We start from the raw sequence: 22405 nt of genomic DNA on the forward strand, positions 1-22405 counted from the left end.
TTTAAACTTTTTTTCTAAAGCAAGCTAAAAGTTACAGCTGATAACTGACAGAAGAAATAATGCAATTACAGAGTCACAAGCTGTGAAAAAATTTGTGAACGCCGACTATATGAAAAATCCGCAATTACTTTTTGGGCAACCCAATAGAATATCAAGATTATCAAGAATTTATATACCTTAAAGGATAGCATATTTTAAGGCGTTGCCATCCTATGGTAATCTGTATAAAAGTTATGTGCTACCATTATATTTATTGCATAGGTACCATGGATAAAAGATAAAATATCCATCATTTGTGAATATTTTAGTATATTTTCTTAAGATACAACTAAAACAAAACAATAAAAATCATAATTCAGATTAGGAACATTTTAGTCTTCCTTGTCATCATCTTCAAAATGGTTATTCTTGCAGTTTTCTTCGCCATCATCCTCATCCATCATCATTTCTAAATGAGCAGGACCTTTGTCATCCTCAGTGGATTCAATCCCATTATTATTTTCTTTCAAATGGATATACCGGCGGTTTGTTACTCCATCATCTTCATCCATCATTCTTTTCAAATCTGCTCGATCTTTGCCATCCTCTATGGGTGCAATGAAGAGATCACGAACAACACGAAATTGTCCTACATTGTTGAGATGTTCATTTTCTAATCGTATGTAATTCCATAGAAAGCGTCTATAAAAAAAATATATATATCTTTAAACGAGTGTAAATACAGCGATACGTTGAAACACATAGCGTTAACAGGTACCGTGATGGTTACATAGACGGATGCATCAGGACTACAATATGGTGTAAACTAAGTGAAACTTTTTATTACAGTTGACTAAAACCTAAAGCTATAGACCATGTTGTACATGCATTATCCCAACCTACTTTATTCAACCAAATGACACTTCGAACTAATGCGTTTTGCATATCACCATTAGCATATCTCCAGATGTCTTCAAGAGGTTAAAATGGCCCTAAGATAATTATCTATGCGCTGGCCTTCCAAGCTCTGACAGTTGAGTTGAATATTAAAACATTTCCTCATTCCATACCCTTTTTTAGACAGTTTCTCAACAAAATTAAATTTTTAGATATACTCACCTAAAAATTTCCAAACATCCTGCTGCAGTATCCACTAAATAATTATTCACTCCACAATTTGCAGTTACCATCATAGCAAGCAGCCAAAAGAAACGCAGAAACAAATTCACCACAATGACAAAATAGTAAAATTTAGCTGGATATACAATTTGATTGCGTAAAAAAATATTTTCTCCTTGGAATTTTTCAAATAAACCAAAATCTCGTAAAATATCCCAACTATAGCAATACAATGATTGTATGCAAGTAGCAAAAAAGTAACACCAAACATATGGATTTTGGAAAAAAGGGGAATAGTCAGCTGAAACAAAAAACACTTCATTCTTCACAACTATATATTGGAATTTCATCAACTTCTTACCTTTATGATAGGCCATTAATGTTGCAAACAACACCATGGGGAAGGTGGTAAAATACTTTCCAGCATTCACCAAAAAGGGATGCACCTGTTTGGTATCACGATAACGCCTCAATGATTGGGCAAATCTAAACCAAGCTGGTAGACAAAGTACAATGGCATTTACCAAATAATCAGTTTCCAGGCATTTAGAAGCTTCAAAGTTATCACTCCACTTGGGATTGCAAGTGTAGAAGCACATCATATATTTAAGATCTAGCAAACATGATGCAAGAGAACATAGTTGATCACCAAACCAGAAGTCAGCAAAACCCACAGGGAAAAATGGAGCAGCAAACACCCTGCCCTATATATAAAATTAATTGTTTTAGCTAAAAACAAGTAAGAGCGTGCTAAGTTCGGCTGGGCTGAATCCTATATACCCTACACCATGGATCGCGTTTGTCGAGTTCTTTGCGCGGTATCACTTTTTTGGGCAAACAAACGCCTCCACCCAATATCTAAAAATTATATAGCCTATGTTTCCTTCCACACGAACAAACACAATCTCTGAAAATTTCAATAAAATCGGTTCATCCAAGTGTCATATAATCACAAAGGGTGTATTAGCGTTTTTGAGGGGCGGCGTGACCCCCTATACTTCGATCTGATTTTGTATGCCAGATTCGAAATCTACTCTCGAATACCTCTCATTTGAGCCCCATATTAAAATGAATTTCTAATATGTCTGTTTGGGGGAGTTTTGGGGTTGGGACGGCCCGATGGATTCTTAGACTCAAATTTTAATACCATATTCGTATTCTATTCTCCAACAACTTTCATTTGATTTTGAATTGTGTTTTTGGGGACCCGACCCCTTTCGATACCGAATAATTTTATAGCCTATGTTTTCTTCCAGACCAACCTACACAATATGCGAAAGTTTCGAGAAAATCGGTTCTGCAGTTTTTCAGTCTATACGTAACAAACAAACCGAGTCATATGTATCCGTGATTGGCTAATGTGCCCATTTTGGGCGTTTTTGTGGGGGTGGGGTGACCTTCTATACTTCCACATGAATTTGTATGCCAGATTCGTTATCTACTCCCGCATACTTATCATTCAATACCCATATTGTCCTTATCGGTCCACTTTCGATTTTTGGGGTAATGGGGGAGGGTCCGCCCCCTTCCGTATCAATAAATTGTAAAGCCTATTCCTAATTCCTGACCATATTCGTAATCTACTCCCGAATACCTTTCATTTGAGTCCCATATTGTCATGTCGGTCAAATAAACCTATTTTAAGAGGTTTTGGGGCTGGGGTGGCCCCCCCCCCCAAAAGAACTTGGACCCAACTTTTATTATGAAAATCGTACTCTACTCTTGAATATCTTTCATTTGAATCCCGATCGGCCCACGTCAATTTTTGGGCAGTACTTTTGTGGTAAGGGGGAGGGTCCGCCCCCCTCCTGATAACAAAAAATTATATATCCTTCCAGACCAACCTACACAATCTGTGAAAATTTCAAGGTAATCGGTTCAGCACTCATTGATATGTGAGAAGTTTACCCCTGTTCCTTAGTGGAATGTTCATGGGCAAAATTTCCATTTGCATTTCCGAAATTAGTATACCCCCAATCCTATGGTGGAGGGTATAAAAAAACATAAACCAATTAAAAAAGGCATTAAGTAAGGGCCGCACACAAATCCACAAATTCTGTGGAAAATGCACCATTAACGAACCCGAAGAAGCTTTGTCGGAATATGGTCTGATTTATGCCAACACCAGCACGGACGATGGTCTAACACCACTGTTCGAAAATTCAGCGAAATCGGGTTATAAATTAGTCGATTATGGGCGAAAGACCGTTAATCGGGAGTTCAGTGTATAGCAATTTTTATACCCTCCACCATAGGATAGGGTTATATTAATTTCGTCATTTTGTTTGTAACTCCTTGAAATATTCCTCTAAGACCCCATGAAGTATATATTTATTTTTGATCGTCATGAGATTTTAAGACGATCTTGACATGTCGGTCAATCTGTCCCTTCGTCGGTCCGTCTGCCCGTTCGTCTGTCGAAAGCACGCTAACCTTCAAAGGAGTAAAGCTAGGCGCTTGAGATTTTGCACAAATACTTCTTATTAGAGTAGGTCGGCTAGGATTGTAAATGGGCCAAATCGGTCCATGTTTTGATATAGCTGCCATATAAACCGATCTTGAGTCTTGACTTCTTGAGCCTCTAGAGGGCGCAATACTCGTCCGATTTGACTGAAATTTGGCACGTGGTGTCCTGGTATCACTTTCAACAACTGTGTTAAGTATGGTTTAAATTGGTCCATAACCTAATATAGCTGTCGTTTTAACCGATCTTGGTTCTTGACTTCTTGAGCTTTTAGAGGGAGCACTTCTCATGCGATTTGGCTGTAAGTTTACACTTGGTGTTTTGGTATCACTTCCAACAAATGTGCTAAGTATGGTTGAAATCGGTCCATAACCTGGAATAGCTGCCATATAAACTGATCTTGGGTCTTGACTTCTTGAACATCTAGAGGGCGCAATTCTCATCCGATTTGGCGGAAATTTTGTACAACGGCTTCTCTCATGACCTTCAACAGACGTGTCTAATATGGTCTGAATCGATATATATAGCTTGATGCAGCTCCTATAAAAACCGATCTCCCGATTTTGCTTCTTGAGCCCCTACAAGGCGCAATTCTTATCCGAATCATCTGAAATATTACACAATGACTTCCACAATGTTCAGCATTCATTTATGGTTTGAATCGGAATATAACTTGATATAGCTCCAATAGCATAACAGTTCTTATTCATTATTTTTTATTTGCCTAAAAAGAGATACCGCGCAGAGAACTCGACAAATGCGATCCATGGTGGAGGGTATATAAGATTCGGCCCGGCCGAACTTAGCACGCTCTTACTTTGTTTATACTTTCACATTTGTACATTAAAATGCCGTATAATTTGAGACACTTGCAAAATAAAGGTTTTTTGCTTCATGGAAGTATAATTTTTCAGTCATGAGTTGAGTAAAGCGTTGCTTAAACCAAATTTTAACTTGGCCATACCTAACTGATATAAAAATCAATCTATTTAACTTCTTACCATCAATTTAAGCAGCCACAATCTACCGCTCAAGTGAAAGACATTAAACGGCCAAAACAAAAATATCATCATTGCCATCAGCAAAATCAAAGGGAACCAATAACGGGAGATATTCAACTGTGGACCATAAATAAAACCCAAAACGCAGAGGCACCACAAAACCCCAAAGCCGCCATGCAATTCCAAGATATGGGAATAAGTTAAGCGCTTTCGGGGATTGATTTCAAATATCAAGACGTGGTTAACTCCATATTGGCGCCAATGCAAAACATTAATGCCCAAAAAGAACAAATACAGTATGACATAGAAGGGGCCGCGAAACAAAAGCACACCGTAAAACTTATCCTTGACTGTGGCGGGACGAACCAAATCTGGAAAAATAGTTTTTGGTTAATAACATGGTTTTGATTTTCAATATCTTTGCAACCTGTCAAAACCACTTGGATGAATAGCGCCATAAAAGCTCCCAGCAATAATCCCATTCTAAACACCGTTCCTACTTGTTGGACTTCCTCCAGGGGAGGAACCCTTAAACGTTTCATGGCTTGGGCTCGATCGCCATTTTCCAAATATTGCGTGACATTATACTCCGTCTCCTCTATAAGCCTATCCACTTCAGGATTTTTAAAGAAATAAGCCATGTCAACATTTTCGGAAAACCACCTGGATCCCAGATCATTGTGTAAAAGCTGCAAGACCAAAACGATAGCAAAACTGTCGACTTCATATTCATCCCTAACCTTATCATGTTTCTTCAGAATCTTCCGAAATCCTGTGTGATTTAAAAATTTATAGTTTTGCAGCAGCACCAAACTCAAGTATAGCTCGCTATAGGCATTGCGTAATTCTTCCAATGTGGCCTTTTTCGATCTTGTCGACAACTTGTCCTTGGCATTGATGCAGCTATAACGTGAGTGGGAGCTCTTTTTCAAACAAAATTCATCTACAATGGCAGTCAAGGATATGAATAGGGCGTTGTTACGCCTAGTAGCCTCGGCCAATTTTTCCGCATAGAACGTATTGATCTTTTTAAGTTCTTTTCTACATTCTGAAAAGAATTCCTCTTCGAAAGCTTGGTTAAAAACATTAATGGCTCGGCGAGAATCTATTTGTGGAATCGGGCCGTTCTCGCTGACATTTAGAATCATTTGCTTCAAGTCCTAGAAGAATTCCATTGTGAGGGTAATTTAGATGATTAATACACAACTTACCTTGTAAGAAACATATTGCTGGCGCCATTCAGGTGTTAAATGTGCTTCCAATTTTTTCGAAAATTTCATTATGAATGACCATACACTACTGCTTGCTTTGAAGGCAACTTAAAGGCAAATGAATGCTGGCACAATTTTTGGAAAAAAAATTGTATTGAAAAATAAATAAAACAAATGTTTTCTGTACATGCCAACTATGTTATTTAAGAACAATTAAAAGCGTGCTAAGTTCGGCCGAGCCGAATCTTATATACCCTATACCATGGATCGCATTTGTCGATTTCTTTTCCCGGCATCTCCTCTTAGGCAAAAAATGATAAAAGAAAAGATTTGCTCTGCTATAAGAGTGATATCAAGATATGGTCCATTTGGAGACCTGTGTAAAATGTGAGCCAATTCGAATAAGAATTGAGCTATTATGGGCTCAAGAAGTAAAATGGAGAGTTCGATTTATATGGGAGCTGAGCGATTCAGACCATAATAAACAGGTATGTCGATGGTCATGAGAGGATCCGTCGTATAAAAGTTCAGGAAACTCGGATAATAATTGCGACCTTTAGAGGCTCAAGAAGTCAAGATCCCAGATCGGTTCATATGATAGCTGCCATATAAACCGATCTGGGATCTTGACTTCTTGAGCCTCTAAAGGTCAGGTTAGGAACCGATTTAAACCTTATTTGGCATAGTTGTTAGATATCATAACAAAATACTTCGGGCAAAATTTCATTCCAATCGGTTTAGAATTGCGCCCTCTAGAGGCTCAATAAGTCAAGACCCGAAATCGGTTTATATGGCAGCTATATCAGGTTATTGACCGATTTGAACCATACTTGGCACAGTTGTTGAACATCATAACAAAACACGTTGTGTAAGTTTTCATTTCAATCGGATTAGAATTGCGCCCTCTTGTGGCTCTAGAAGTCAAGAACCAATATCGATTTATGTGGCAGCTATATCAGGTTATGGACGGATTTGAACAGTTGTTGGATGTCATTACAAAACACATTGTGCAAAATTTCATTCCATTCGGATGAGAATTGCGCCCTCTAGAGGCTCAATAAATCAAGACCCGAGATCGGTTCATATGGCAGCTATATCAGGTTATTGACCGATTTGTCAGGTTATTGACCGATACTTGGCACAGTTGTTGAATATCATAACAAAACAAACAAATATCATTCCATTCGGATAAGAATTGCGACCTCTAGAGGCTCAAGAAGTCAAACCCCAAGATCGGTTTATATGCCAGCTATATCAGGTTATGGTGTGATTTGATCCATACTTGTCAAAGTTCTTGGATATCATAACAAAACACATTGTACAAAATTTCACTCCAATCGGATAAGAAATGCGCCCTCTAGAAGCTCAAGAAGTAAAGACTCAAGATCGGTTCATATGGCAGCTATATCAAAACGTGGACCGATTTGAGCCATTTACAATCCCAACCGACCTCCACTAATAAGAAGTATATGTGCAAAATTTCAAGCGCCTAGCTTTACTCCTTTGAAAGTTAGCTTTCTATAGACGGACGGACATGGGTAAATCGACTTGAAATGTCATATATGCCGATTTATATTGTAGAATCGTCACGTTTAATTGTGGTAGGACACTCGATATTTGTATCGAGTATGATTCGGATTGGTATATAAAAATCAATTTGTGTTTGTTTGTTTGTTTGTTTGAAATAGGGTACGTGGTGAAAATAGGGTACTAAATTTTTTGATATCTGGAGGGGCGGCGGACCCTCCCCCTTACCCTAATTGTCAGAAACGACTGATCTGGGAGATAGGTGGTGCGTTTTAAGCGTTTTTGTGTGCTCTCATATAGTACCCTAGAAATAACAAGTAAAAAGGCGTTAAGTTCGGCCGGGCCGAACTTTGGATACCCACCACCTCGGCTATATATGTAAACCACCTTTCGTCAAAATCCGGTGCAAAACTCATAACTTATGTCCCATAGCAGAAATATGTGGAGGGGCTTAACTTAACTCTTTGTCCCAAATTTCGGCAACATCGGACAATAAATGCGCTTTTGATGGCCCCAAAACCTAAAACCGAGAGATCGGTCTATATGGCAGCTATATCCAAATCTGAACCGATCACTGCGATAATGCAGAAGTATATCAAGGGGCTTAACTTAAATCACTGTCCCAAACTTCGGCGACATCGGACAATAAATGCGTGTTTTATGGGCCTAAGACCCCAAATCGGAGGATCGGTCTATATGGCAGCTATATCCAAATGTGAACCGATCTGAGCCAAATCGACGAAGGACGTTGTAGGGCCTAACACAACTCACTGTCTCAAATCATAGCAAAATCGGCTAATAAATGTGGCTTTTATGGGCCTAAGACCCTAAATTTGAGGATCGGTCTATATGGCAGCTATATCCAAATCTAGACCGATCTGAGCCAAATTGACGGAGGATATCGAAGGCTCTAACACAACTCACTGTCCCAAATTTCAGCAAAATCGGATAATAAATGTGGCTTTTATGGGCCTATGACCCTCAATCGGAGGATCGGTCTATATGGCAGCTATATCCAAATCTGGACCGATCTGAGCCAAATTGACGGAGGAAGTCGAAGGGCCTTACACAACTCACTGTCCCAAATTTCAGCAAAATCGGATAATAAATGTGGTTTTTTATGGGCCTAAGACCCCAAATCGGAGGATCGGTCTATATGGCAGCTATATCCAAATCTGGACCGATCTGAGCCAAATTGATGGAGGATGTCAAAGGGCCTAACACAACTCACTGTCCCAAATTTCAGCAAAATCGGATAATAAATGTGGCTTTTATGGGCCTAAGACACTAAATCGGAGGATCGGTCTATATGGCAGCTATATCCAAATCTAGACCGATCTGAGCCAAATTGACGGAGGATGTCGAAGGGCCTAACACAACTCACTGTCCCAAAATTCAGCTAAATCGGATAATAAATGTGGCTTTTAAGGGCCTAAGACCCTAAATCGGCAGATCGGTCTATATGGGGGCTATATCAAGATATAGTCCGATATGAGATTAGAAAACGAATTCCAATCCGATTTTGAGGCCAATGGCAATACGGGGTCAAATTAATGATATATAGATATATGAGAGTAGAGCATGTTGCCGATATGTTTTCCGGGCTTAGTGGTTGGGGGACCACTCCAACCCCCAAAACACCCCTAAATCGGGCATATTTACCGACCATGTCAATTTGGAGCTTAAATGAAAGTTATTGGGGGGTAGAGCAAGAATTGAGCAATTTTCTGGGGGTCTACACCTTTCCCAAAATAACCCACAGATAGCAATTTTTTACTGACCATCGCAATATGGGGCCCAAATAAAGGTATTTCGGAGTAGAATACGAATTTGATATCCAAATTCAGGACCATGTATTTAGGGCATCACCCCTTCTCTAAAACACCTCCCAAAGGGCTAAACATTTTTCGACCATGCCAATATGTGGCTCAAATTAAGGGCATTTGAGATAAAAAAACAAATTTGATAAACTTTTTTGGGGTCATGTGTTTGGGGGACGCCTCATTGTGTAAACTCCCCTAATCCAATGGCAATATGGGGTTTAAATAAATGGTATTTGAAAGAAGAGCACGATGCTGATATGTTTTCAGGGCCAAGTGTCTGGGGGACCACCTCACCCCCGAAAACACCCCTAAATCAGATATCATGAGAATATCGGGCTGAAATAAAGTATTTTAAGAATGGAGTATACCTTACATCCAAACTTAAATTCAAAGACCAATAAAGTTCATATGGGGTTCAGATAAAGCCACTTATATTATTAAATTGTTAGCTTTTTAATTGTCGAAAATAAATATTCCAAGGAAACTTTTGTCCCATATAAAGTAAAAGAAGGCGCAGCGGAGCGGGCCCGGGTCAGCTATAATTTATTCAAACCATAAATTGTTTCTATTGATTCAATTATATTTTTTATTCATTGACAAAAAAAGTCAAACTTCAAAACTAATTGAATAATATCCAAAAATGAAATCTATTATGCCCAATGTGGTAGGCCTTTGTTAGTATTATTCAAAAGGGGTTAGGCAAAGGGCTGTTTGCAATTTGTTATTATCCTTGAAACATATTTCTCTCTCTCTCTCTCTCTCTCTCTCTCTCTCTTGAGTAACTTTCTTAATCTAACTGGTTAATGGTTATTGCTTTCGACGACCGGCCATAAATCTTTGCCAGTCAAGTTTTCTAAAGTCATAATAATTCTTGGGGTTTTCAATAAGTCGACACCCGCCAACACACAAAACCACTCACCCATACCACATCATCGCATAGACTATACGTGTGTCAGCACTTTCCACCCTTTTGCTTAATATTTTCATATTTTCGCGTTCGATATTTAAAAACAACAAAAATAAAAGAAGTGGAAAATTTGTTTCTAATTCCTTTGTAAATCTCAAGTACTTGGCTTTGAGTTAGACAGAGGCCCTTTTGGGCTGTTTTGAGTTAAGGTACATTGTGAAAATAAATATGATTCCAAGAAGATAACAATTCATTCAAAAGTTATAATGAAGTTTCTACACCATAGGCAGACATAGACCGACGGACGGACGGACGGACATGGCTAGATCGACTTTAAATGACATGACGATTAAGAATATAAATACTTTATGAGGTCTCAGACGCATATTTCGAGGTGTTACAAACAGAATGATGAAATTAGTATACCCCCTTCCTATGGTGGAGGGTTGCATGAAGTGTTTTGCTAAGACTTCCAATGACTGTGCTAAGTATGGCGTAAATCGGTACATAACCTAATACAACTGCCATATAAACCGATCTGGGATCTTGACTTCTTGAGCCTCTAGAGGGCGAAATTCTAATCCGATCTGGCTGAAATTTTGTATTACAATGGCTTCTCCCATGCGTGTTCAATATGGTCAGAATCCATCTAGAGCTTGATACAGCTCCTATATAAACCGATCTCCCGTTTTTGTTTCTTGAGCCCCTACAAGGAGCAATTCTTACCCAAATGGACTGAAATATTACACAATGACTTCTACAATGTTCAGCATTCAATTCATTTATGGTCCGAACCAGACTATAACTTGATATACCTCCAACAGCATAACAGTTCTTATTCATTATTCTTTGTTTGCTTAAAAAGAGATACCGAGCATAGATCTCGACAATGGCGATCGATGGTGGAGGGTATATAAGATTCAGCCCGGCCGAACTTAGCACGCTCTTACTTGTTATTGTTTCATTTAAACCAGTTTTCATAAAAAATTATTTTTTTACCCATCAGCGAAGGATGAGGGTATATTCATTTTGTCATTCCGTTTGCATCACATCGAAATATACATTTCCGACCCATATCCATATATTCTTAATCAGCGTAAAAATCTAAGACGATCTAGTCATGTCCATCCGTCCGTCGGTCTGTTTAAATCACGTTACAGTCTTTAAAAATAGAGATAATGATCTGAAATTCTTTATTTGTCCATTGGCAGGTTAAGTTGGAAGATGGGTTACATCGGATATAGCCCCCACATAGATTGACCCGCCGATTTAAGGTCATAAACCCACATTTATTATCCGATTTTGCTGAAATTTGGGACGGTGAGTTGGGCTCTTCACCATTCGTTAGGCCCTTCACCATTCTCCTTTAATTTGGCCCAGATCGGACCAGATTTGGATATAGCTGCCATATAAACCGATCTCTAGAGTTATGGTCTTAGTCCCATGAAATGCGCATTTATGGTCCGATGTCGCCGAAACTTGGGACAGTAAGTTGTGTTGGGGCCTTCGACATCGTTCTTCAATTTGAGCCAGATCGATTCAGATTTGAATATAGCTACCATATAAACTGATCTGATTCATTTATTTTCTGATTTCGGCTAAATTTTGGGCAGTGAGTATAGTCAGGCCCTTCGTCATCCCTATTTAATTAGGCACAGAGCTATATCAGATTTGAATATAGCTGACATATAGATCAATCTCTCGATTTTAAGTCTTGGCCCCATAAAAGGTGGATTTATAATCCGGTTTCGCTGAAATTTGAGACTGTGACTCATGTTAGGCGACATCCGTGTCACATATGCTTCAGATCAGTCTATATATGAGGCCACCATTTGTAGCTAACCATGGCTTGTACTTATGGGGGCCACCGTAGCGCAGAGGTTTGCAAGTCCCAATCCTGACGAGACCATAAGAAAAAAATTTGTATACCCTCCAGCATAAGATGGGGGGTATACTAATTTCGTCATTCTGTTTGTAACTACTCGAAATATTCGTCTGAGACCCCATAAAGTATATATATTCTTGATCGTCGCGACATTTTATGTCGATCTAGCCATGTCCGTCCGTCTGTCCGTCCGTCCGTCCGTCTGTCCGTCCGTCCGTCTGTCTGTCGAATGCACGCTAACTTCCGAAGGATTAAAGCTAGCCGCTTGAAATTTTGCACAAATACTTCTTATTAGTGTAGGTCGGTTGGTATTGTAAATGGGCCATATCGGTCAATGTTTTGATATAGCTGTCATATAAACCGATCTTGGGTCTTGACTTCTTGACCCTCTAGAGGGCGCAATTCTGAATTCTGAAATTTGAATGAATTTTGGCACTACGTATTTTGTTATGATATCCAACAACTGTGCCAAGTATGGTTCAAATCGGTCCATAACTTGATATAGCTGCCATATAAACCGATCTTGGATCTTGACTTCTTGAGCCTCTAGAGGTCGCAATTATTATCCGATTGGAATGAAATTTCGCACGACGTGTTTTGTCATGATATACAACAACTGTGCCAAGAATGGTTTAAATAGGTTTATAACCTGATATAGCTGTCATATAAACCGATCTTGGGTCTTGACTTCTTGAGCCTGTAGAGGGCGCAATTCTTGTCCGACTTGAATGAATTTTGGCACGACGTGTTTTGTTATGATATCCAACAACTGTGCCAAATATGGTTCAAATCGGTTCATAACCTGATATAGCTGCCATATAAACCGATCTGGGATCTTGACTTCTTGAGCCTCTAGAGGTCGCAATTATTATCCGATTTGCCTGAAATTTTGTACGACGAATTCTCTCATGACCCGATACAGCTCCCATATAAATCGATCTCTCTATTTTACTTCTTGAGCCCACAAAGGGCGCAATTCTTATTCGAATTGGGTGACATTTTACACAGGTCTCCAACATATAATTTAATTGTGGTCCAAACCGGACCATATCTTGATATCGCTCTAATAGCAGAGGAAATCTTTTCTTATATCCTTTTTTCCCAAAGAAGAGATGCCGGGAAAAGAACTCGAAAAATGCGATCCATGGTGGAGGGTATATAAGATTCGGCCCGGCCGAACTTAGCACGCTTTTTTTTTTCATCTGTGGTTGTCCCCTCCTAGTGCTGGGAACATTTGTGAGGTACTATGCCATGTAAAACTTCTCTCCAAAGAGGTGTCGCACTGCGGCACGGCGTTCGGACTCGGCTACAAAAAGGAGGCCCCGTATCATTGAGCTTAAACTTCAATCGGACTGCACTCATTGATATGTGAGAAATTTGCCCTTGTTCCTTAGTGGAATGTTAATGGGCAACATTTGCATTTTCCTTGTACTTATTAGGCCACCACTCAATGTCCGTGCCGAATTTGGTCGATATAGATGCTAGGGGGGCATAAATTGTGCATTTTTCACCGGATTATGACAAAATGTGGTTTACATACATACCCGAGGTGGTGGATATCCAAATTTCGGCCCGGCTGAATTTAAACCCTTTTTACTTGTTTCTTCTAGCATCTCCTTCATAATTAAACTGCAGTCATTTTCAACAACAACAAATTTTTCAGCTGTAATAGCAGAACTATTTTTCAGCTGTAATAGCAGAACTATTGCTACAGTAGCAGCAAAACTAACTACGAGTAATCAGCAGACAGTGTTTGCTATTTTCAGAAAGCTTTTTTCTATGAGAGTAATCTCCTATTTTCTGTGTGTAAATCAAGTGGTCCTTAGAACTCTGCAACGGGTTTATAGTACATCCCTTAGCAATGCTTTACTCAATTCTTTTGTTTTACAACTTCCATTTTGGTCTTGTCCTATTCGCGCGTTTACATTGGTGTTATAATTTATGACAAGAAAGTGTCTGACTTTGCACGTGGTAACTTTTACACCAAGACTCTGTGTATCATCTGCACATAACCTGGTGATGGGATGGATGGATGATGGTTAGGACGTTGTCGGCGTTGGCATGGCTGTGGTGTTGTGCCAGACACCATGACTACGGTAATGTAATAACATTAATTCTTTATGGTCTTTTAGGCAAGGGTTCATAAAGTCAGGTAGTTGGCGGTCGGATAACTTCTTACCAAAAGGAACAAAAAACTTATTTATGTAAAATATTATAATTGTGGAAAAAGAAAAATTTTTAGAAATGCATACAAATTTTGCTTAAAAATAAATTTTTCATGAATTTTGCTTATAAAACTTAAAAAACTAAAAAAACGTTCTTAATGTGGCCGCTTCGAATTGGCAAACATTCGATATTTTCGATATTTCTATTAATATTGGGTTGCCCAAAAATTAGTTGCGGATTTTTCATATAGTCGGCGTTGACAATTTTTTTCGCAACTTGTGACTCTGTTATTGCATTCTTTCTTCTGTCATTAATCAGCTGTTACTTTTAGCTTGCTTTAGAAAAAAAGTGTAAAAAAAGTATATTTGATTAAAGTTCATTCTAAGTTTTATTAAAAATGCATTTACTTTCTTTTAAAAAATCCGCAATTACTTTTTGGGCAACCAGATATCGATAGTATCGATATTATTGTCAATTTCCCATCACCTATATTTTAAAAGAAACAACAATACACAGACCGAAAACATCCAAATTTAATAGATTCAGTTCAAAGTAATGAGAGAAATCATTGTAAAAAATTGTAGCCTAATCGGATGAAAATTGCGCCCTCTAGAGGCGGAGTTCCGTGCTGTTTCCGTTCGGTGCGGAGTTCCATGCTACTTCTCCCTAGGTGTTGGATTGGGGACAGCTCATCAGATATGTAGGGTACCGCAGAAATAAAATATGCGAGGCGAACCAACAAGTAAATACAAGCAAGGGGTGTCCCGCTTGCACGGATACGAATAGGATCACGATGGGTTCGTGCAAAAGGGTCGGCAGCGGATGAGCCAAAGGAAATGGCCAACGGGTGGCGCACACAGATCTTGAGAAGATACACCATCAAGAATGCACGGCCTAGTGGGTCGCTGGCAGCACAATCCGCCATCCATCTAAAAACAAGTAAAAAGGCTTTAAGTTCGGTCAGGATATCGGTCTATATGGCAGTTATATCTAAATATGGACCGTTCAAATTCTTATTTAGGTCAGATGTCGGACGGCTTAAAATAACCCACTGTTGCAAATTTCAGCGACATTGGGTAATAAATAAAGCTTTTATGGTCTTCAAACCCTTTATCGGGAGATCGGTCTATATGGCAGCTATATCTAAATATTGTCGGAATTGTAACTACTCACTGTTTCAAATTTCAGTGAAATCGGATGAAAAAATAAAACATTTATTAGACCCTTTAGCGTCAAATCGGTCTATATATAGCAGCTATATCCAAATATAGACCGATTTGGCCAGGAAATGGATATTTCGATGCGTTGCAAATGGAATGACTAAATTAATATACCCCCATTCCTACGATTACATTACCCCCGATGACGGCCTATGGATTTTGAACACGGTTTATGTTGGAACATGGGACGTCAGGTTAACTTCAAAATTGAGCAAAATATCCTTTGTACAATGCGCCAACCGAACCCGACGACGACGAAACAAACGATCAATTTTACTCCCAACTCGACTCAGTGACACGCTCTCTACCAAAATGAGACATTAAACTTGTTATGGGAGATTTTAATGCCAAGGTGTCCAATAACAGCTATATCGTACAATCAATCGTGGGAATGCAAGGACTTGGCGATACCAGAAACATCAATGGCAACAGATTGGTTAATTTCGGCGCAAGAAACCGATTCTTTATTGGAGACACAAAAAAAAGCCACGTAACAAGTAAAAAGGCGTTAAGTTCGGCCGGGCCGAACTTTGGAAACCCACCACCTCGGGTATATGTGTAAACCACCTTTCGTCATAAGCCGGTGAAAAATGAATATTGTATATTATGCCTCCATAGCCGTTTTATTGAAATATACTACGATTTGGACCACATTTGACACGGATATTAAGTGGTCTAATAAATACATGTCATTGTTCAATTTTGTAGATTGAAATATTGGTAATTTTGGTAGCTATATCCATATATAGACCGATCTGAATCATATAGGTCACGGATGTCGAAAAGCCAAACATAAGTCACTGTGTCAAATTTCAGCGAAAACGGATTATAAATGCGCCTTTTATGGGGCCAAGACTTTAAATCGAGAGATCGGTCTATATGGCAGCTATATCCAAATCTGAACCGATCTGGGCCAAATTGAAAAATATTTAAGAAGAGCCTAACGCAACTCACTGTCCCAATTTTCGGCGAAATCGGACAATAAATGCCTCTTTTATGGGCCCATAACCTTAAATCGAGAGATCGGTCTATATGGCAGCCATATCCAAATCTGGACCGATCTGGGCCAAATTGAAGAAGGATGGCGAAGGGCCTAACACAACTCACTGTCTCAAATTTTAACAAAATCGAATAATAAATGTGACTTTTATGGGCCTAAGACCCTAAGTCGGAGGATCGGTCTATATGGCAGCTATATCCAAATCTGAACCGATCTGAGCCAAATTGAAGAAAGATATTGAAGGGCCTAACACAACCCACTCTCCCAAATTTTTGCAAAATCGGATAATAAATGTGGCTTTTATGGGCCTAAGACCCTAGATCGGCGGATAGGTCTATATGGGGGCTATATCAAGATATAGTCCGATATAGCCCATCTTCGAACATAACCCGCTTATGAACAAAAAAATCGCAATCGCACCACATATCTCCGAGATATGGCGTTTCTGAAATTTAGGGTAAGGGGGAGGGTCCACTCCCCCTTCAGATATCAAAAAATGTAGTACCCTACTTTTACCACGGAATCATTGTGCACCATCAGAGAAATTTTTAAGAAAATCGGTTCAGCCGTTTCTGAGTCTATAAGGAATACACAAACAAACAAACAGACCTTCAAACAAACACAAATTGATTTTTATACCCTCCACCATAAGATAGGGGTATACTTCGTCAATTCTGTTTGTAACTCCTCCAAATATACGTCTTAGACCCCATCAAGTATTGTATATATATTCTTCATCGTCCAAACATTTTATGTCGGCCTAGCCGTGTCCGTCCGTCACTCAGTTCGTCCGTCCATCTGTCTGTCTGTCCGTCCGTCTGTCCGTCCGTCTGTTCGTCCGTCTGTCCGTCCGTCTTTCCGTCTGTCCGTCTGTCCGTCCGTCTGTCCGTCCGTCTGTCGAAAGCACGCTAACTTTCGAAATAGAAAAGCTAGCCACTTGAAGTTTTGCATAAAAACTTCTCATTAGTGTAGGTCGGTTGGGCTTGTAAATGGGCTATATCGGTCTATGTTTTGATATAGCTGCCATATAAACTGATCTTGGATCTTGACTTCTTGAGCCACTACAGGGCGCAATTTTGATCCGATTTGGCTGAAATTTTGCATTAGGTGTTTTTTATGATATTCAACAACTGTGCTAAGTGTGGTTGGAATCGGTCCATAACCTGATATAGCTGTCATATACCGATCTGGGGGCTTGACTTCTTGATCCTCTAGAGGGCGCAATTCCTTTCTGATTTGGCAAAAATTTTGTACGACGTATTTCGTTATGACTTCCAACAACTTCGCCAAGTATGGTTCCAATCGGTTCATGACCTAACATAGCTGCCATTCAAACCGATCTTGAATCTTGAAATTAACATTACACGCTTAAGTTCTGACAAATCGGACAAAAAATGTGGCTTCCAGGCGTTCAAGAAGTGAAATCGGGAGATCGGCTTATATCAGAGCTATATCAAAATCTGAACTGATATGGCCCATTGGTACTTCTCAAACGACCTACATCAATATTTAGTATCTATTTCAAGCGGCTAGCTTTAGGCGTTCGACCGCTATCGTGATTTCGTGCGGATTTTTTAAAAGAAAGTAAATGCATTTTTAATAAAACTTAGAATGAACTTTAATCAAATATACCTTTTTTACACTATTTTTCTAAAGCAAGCTAAAAGTTACAGCTGATAACTGACAGAAGAAAGAATGCAATTACAGAGTCACAAGTTGTGAAAAAATTTGTCAACGCCGACTATATGAAAAATCCGCAATTATTTTTTGGGCAACCCAATATATACCTTATGGGGCCGCAGATCAACATTTCGAGGTGTTACAAACGCAATGACTAGATTAGTATACCCCCGTCCTATGGTGGTGGGTATAAAAATGAATGACTGAATATATGAGAAAGTATGAGCGTACTAAAGCACTAGTATCCCCATGTGGCCCAGGAAATGATAATGCCTTTTTGTACTTTATTTTTATTCGTACTCGATGCCTGTATCCCAAATAGAAGAAAACGAAATCTATATGGGATATCAGAATATGGGTAGCATGAGCGAGCATAATCAATACTGCACGGATTTTGCCATCGCCCAACTTAGCACCCAGCCTGCATGCCCGGAATTTCCTATGGCAGTTATGGAAACTTTGGCATTGATACGCCCACTATAAAATCAATGATGCATAATTATTGTTTTATTTTCCTTCTCGGGTTTCCTTGGCCGGCTTTATGCCATAAAACAATTTTCTTCATATCTTTCCGTTTCCTTCGTTTTTTTGTTTTCTGGTTCCCCGAAGTTCATTTTGTTGATCCCATTTGCAGACATGGGCCAGCAAGGTAAGCTGCTGGGGGGAAAGTGTTGAGCAAGGAATATCTTACTCCTGCTGTTGATGGTGAACATGGTAAAAAGGGGGTTAGGTTTCTTCAACAGACACATTATGAAAATTATGTGATAAGGGTAAAGGTCGCTGCTCAGGATGAAAGGGTAATGGAACACCAGCATTGGCCAACCAAAACGTTGATGATGAAGATGACGATGAAGCGATGTAAAAAGGATGTGTGAATTATGGAATTATTAAATTTTATTTTCATCGGTAAATTTTCCATGCCATAGTAAATCTTTGGGCCAGAGCGCTTACAAAATTTTGTGTTGTAAATTGATTCAGGGTATGGTGATAATAATTTTCGGTTACGGCTGTTCAATTATTAATGAAATCTCACATGATAGGTGATTATGGGGTTGCGGGAATCTTTTGAACCCTTGTAGTGATAGCAAGCTAATTGTATGGTTAGTTGGCAATGTTTTGAGGTAAAGCATAAAGAAGATTTGAATATGGAAATGAACATTTGCTGGTAATAGTTACGTGGTTCAATAAAAAATTAATAATAATAATAAAACAAATAATATAAAACAAAAACAAGTAAAAACGCGTTAATTTCGGCCAGGCCGAAATTTGAATAACATGGGTCAGAAATTGCAGAAAGATTACGGGTGGCCTAACACAACCCACTATCCCGAATTTCAGCGACATTCGTCAATAAATGCGCATTTTATGAGCCCAAAACCTTAAATCGAGAAATCGGACTATATGGCAACTACATCCAAATCTAAACCGACCTGAGCCAAATTGTACACGAATTTCGAAGGGCCTAACACAACTCACTGTCCCAAATTTCGGGGACATCGGGCAATAAATGCGCTTTTTATGGGCCCAAGACCTTAAATTGAGAGATCGGTCTATATGGCAGCTATATCCAAATCTAAAACGATCTGAGCCAAATTAAAAAAGGACGTCGATGGGCCTAACACAACTCACTGTTCCAAATTTTGGCAAAATCGGGCAATAAATGAGCCTTTTATGGGCCCAAAACTCTAAATTGAGAGATCAGTCTATATGGCAGCTATATCCAAATCTGGACCGATCTGAGCCAAATTAAAAAAGGATGTCGAGGAGCCTAACATCACACACCGTCCCAAATTTCAGCAAAATCGGATAATAAATGTGGCTTTTATGGGCCTAACACCCTTAATCTGAGGATCGGTCTATATGGCAGCTATATCCAAATCTGGACCGATCTGGGCCAAATTGAAGAAATATGTCGTAAGGCCTACCACGATTCACTGTTCCAAATTTCAACAAAATCAGATAGTAAATGTGGCTTTTATGGGCCAAAGACCCTAAATATGCGAATCGGTGTACATGGGGTATATATGAAGATATAGTTCGATATAGCCCATCTTCTAACATAACCTGTTTATGGACAAAAAAAGAATCTGTGCAAAGTTTCGGCTCAATATCTCTATTTTTAAAGACTGTAGCGTGATTTCAGCAGGCAGACGGACGAACATGGCTAGATCGTCTTAGATTTTTCCGCTTATCAAGAATATATATACTTTACTAACCGAACCGGGCCCGCTCCGCTGCGCCTTCTATAACTCTCTAATATCCTTTTAGGGTGGGGGACACGTCGCCCTGAATGCGGATATCGAATTCGTGCCATTGTAGCCTATGACGCTAAACGCGTTCGAACCCTGGCGAGAACATCGTACAAAGCGGTGTTTATCCCCTCTTAATATTGACGATGTAAGCGAGGTACAAAGCCATGCGGGACGGTTCCTGGTGGTATTGTTCTTTCTTAGGGTATTGTTCTCATTAGGGTAGGGATGGCACCTCATTCGTTTCGACTTAAATATGGTTATCAAATTCGTGCTGCACATCCATATCCGTTTAATTTGAGTCCCATATTGCCATGGCCGGTAAATATGAACCATTTGGAGTTTTTGGGGTAAGGTCCGCCTCCACCAGATATCTAAAAATTATATAGCCTATGTTTCCTTCCAGACGAACAAACACAATCTATGAAAATTTTATGAAAATCGGTTCAACCAAGTATCATATAGTCATAATGGGTGTATTGGCGTTTTTGAGGGATGGCGTGACTCCCTTATACTTCGATCTGATTTTGTATGCCAGATTCGAAATCTTCGCCCGAATACCTTTAATTTGAGCCCCATATTGAAATGAACCTCCAATATGTTTGTTTGGGGGGAGTTTTGGGGTTGGGTTGGCCCGATGGGTACTTCGACCCAAATTTTAATACCATATTCGTATTCTATTTTCCAATACCTTTCATTTGATACCCATATTGTCCCGATCGGTCCACTTTTGATTTTGGGTTGTGTTTTTGGCATAAGAGGGAGGCTCCGTTCCCCTTCCGATACCGAAGAATTATACAGCCTATGTATGCTTCCAGACCAACCTACACAATCTGGTAATCGGTTCAGCAGTTTTTTAGTCTATACAGAACAAACAAGCCGAGACCCATATATCTGTCATTGGCTAATGAGTCCATTCGGGCGTTTTGGTGGGTGTGGGGTGACCCTCTATACTTCGACATGAATTTTGTATGCCAGATTCGCTATCTACTCCCGCATACTTTCATTTGATACCCATATTGTCTTTGTCAGTTCACTTTAGATATTCGGTGGTGTTTTCGTATCCGTATCAATAAATTGTGAAGCCTATTCCTAGTTCCTGACCATATTCGTAATCTACTCCCGAATAACTTTCATTTGAGTCCCATATTGGCATGATCGTCAAATAAATCTATTTTATGGGGTTTTAGGGCTGGGACGGCCCCCCAGGTACTTGGACCCAACCTTTGTGGCCCAAAAACCTTAATCGAGATTCAATTTGTGTTTGTTTGTCTGTTTGTTCCGTATAGACTCAAAAACGTCTGAACCGATTGCCTTGAAACTTTCACAGATTGTGTAGATTGGTCTGGAAGGCAACATTTCAATATAATTTTTTGATATCGGGAGGGGGGCGGACCCTCCCCCTTACCCCAAAAGTACTATCCAAAAATAAAAGTGGACCGATCGAGACAATATGGGATTCAGATGAAAGGTATTCAAGAGTAGAGTACGAATTTCATAATAAAAGTTGGGTCCAAGTACCTGGGGGACCGCCCCAGCCCCAAAACCCCTTAAAATAGGTTTATTTGACCATCATGACAATATGGGACTTAAATGAAAGGTATTCGGGAATAGATTACGATTATGGTCAGGAAGAAGAAATATGCTTTACAATTTGGTATCGGAAGGGGGCGGACTCTTTCCGTTCTCCCAAAAATACCACCCAAAATCACAAGTGGACCGATAAAGACTATATAGATATCAAATGAAAGGTATTGAAGATTAGAATACGAATATGGTATTAAAAATTGGGTCAAAGTACCCAGGAAGTCGCCCTAACCCCAAAATATCTAAAAACAGAAAAATTGGTTATCCATATCAATATGGGGCTTAAATGAAAGCTATTCGGGAGTAGATTACGAATCTGGCATACAAAATCGGATCGAAGTGTAGGGGGTCATCCCACCCCCCAAAAACTCCCCAAAAGGGCATATGACCCATCATTGCTATATGGGACTCGGTTTGTTTGTTTGTTCCGTAGAATCAAAAAAAGGAAACATAGGTTATATAATTTTTAGATATCGGATGGTGGCTAATCCTCCCCCTTACACCAAAAACGCCACCTAAATCCAAAAGAGGACTGATGGGCACAATATGGGTATCCAATGAAAGGTATTGGAGACTGGAAAATGAAA

General features: G+C 39.4%; 1 protein-coding gene across 1 annotated transcript; it reads right to left on the bottom strand.

The window, feature by feature from the left end:
- Positions 1-271: 271 nt before the first annotated feature.
- LOC106092473 (xenotropic and polytropic retrovirus receptor 1 homolog) lies at positions 272-5916 on the bottom strand. The gene is made up of 7 exons (XM_059361401.1): positions 5775-5916; positions 5304-5723; positions 4991-5252; positions 4564-4940; positions 1460-1802; positions 1099-1399; positions 272-681 (listed from the first exon to the last, which is right to left on the bottom strand). The coding sequence occupies exons 1-7, from the start codon at positions 5841-5843 to the stop codon at positions 372-374; spliced, it is 2082 nt and encodes a 693-aa protein (XP_059217384.1). The 5' UTR covers positions 5844-5916; the 3' UTR covers positions 272-371.
- Positions 5917-22405: the final 16489 nt, after the last annotated feature.

This window comes from Stomoxys calcitrans, chromosome 2 (genome assembly GCF_963082655.1).
Source record: "Stomoxys calcitrans chromosome 2, idStoCalc2.1, whole genome shotgun sequence".
NCBI classification, from domain to species: domain Eukaryota; kingdom Metazoa; phylum Arthropoda; class Insecta; order Diptera; family Muscidae; genus Stomoxys; species Stomoxys calcitrans.

Bases quoted from the DNA above. Each gene is read 5' to 3' on its own strand.
- LOC106092473 (XM_059361401.1), bottom strand. From the start codon at position 5,843: ATGAAATTTTCGAAAAAATTGGAAGCACATTTAACACCTGAATGGCGC. The intron at 5,724-5,774 runs GTAAGTTGTGTA...GAATTCTTCTAG, and splicing joins AGCAATATGTTTCTTACAAG to GACTTGAAGCAAATGATTCT. The intron at 4,941-4,990 runs GTTGCAAAGATA...CAAAAACTATTT, and splicing joins CATCCAAGTGGTTTTGACAG to TTCCAGATTTGGTTCGTCCC.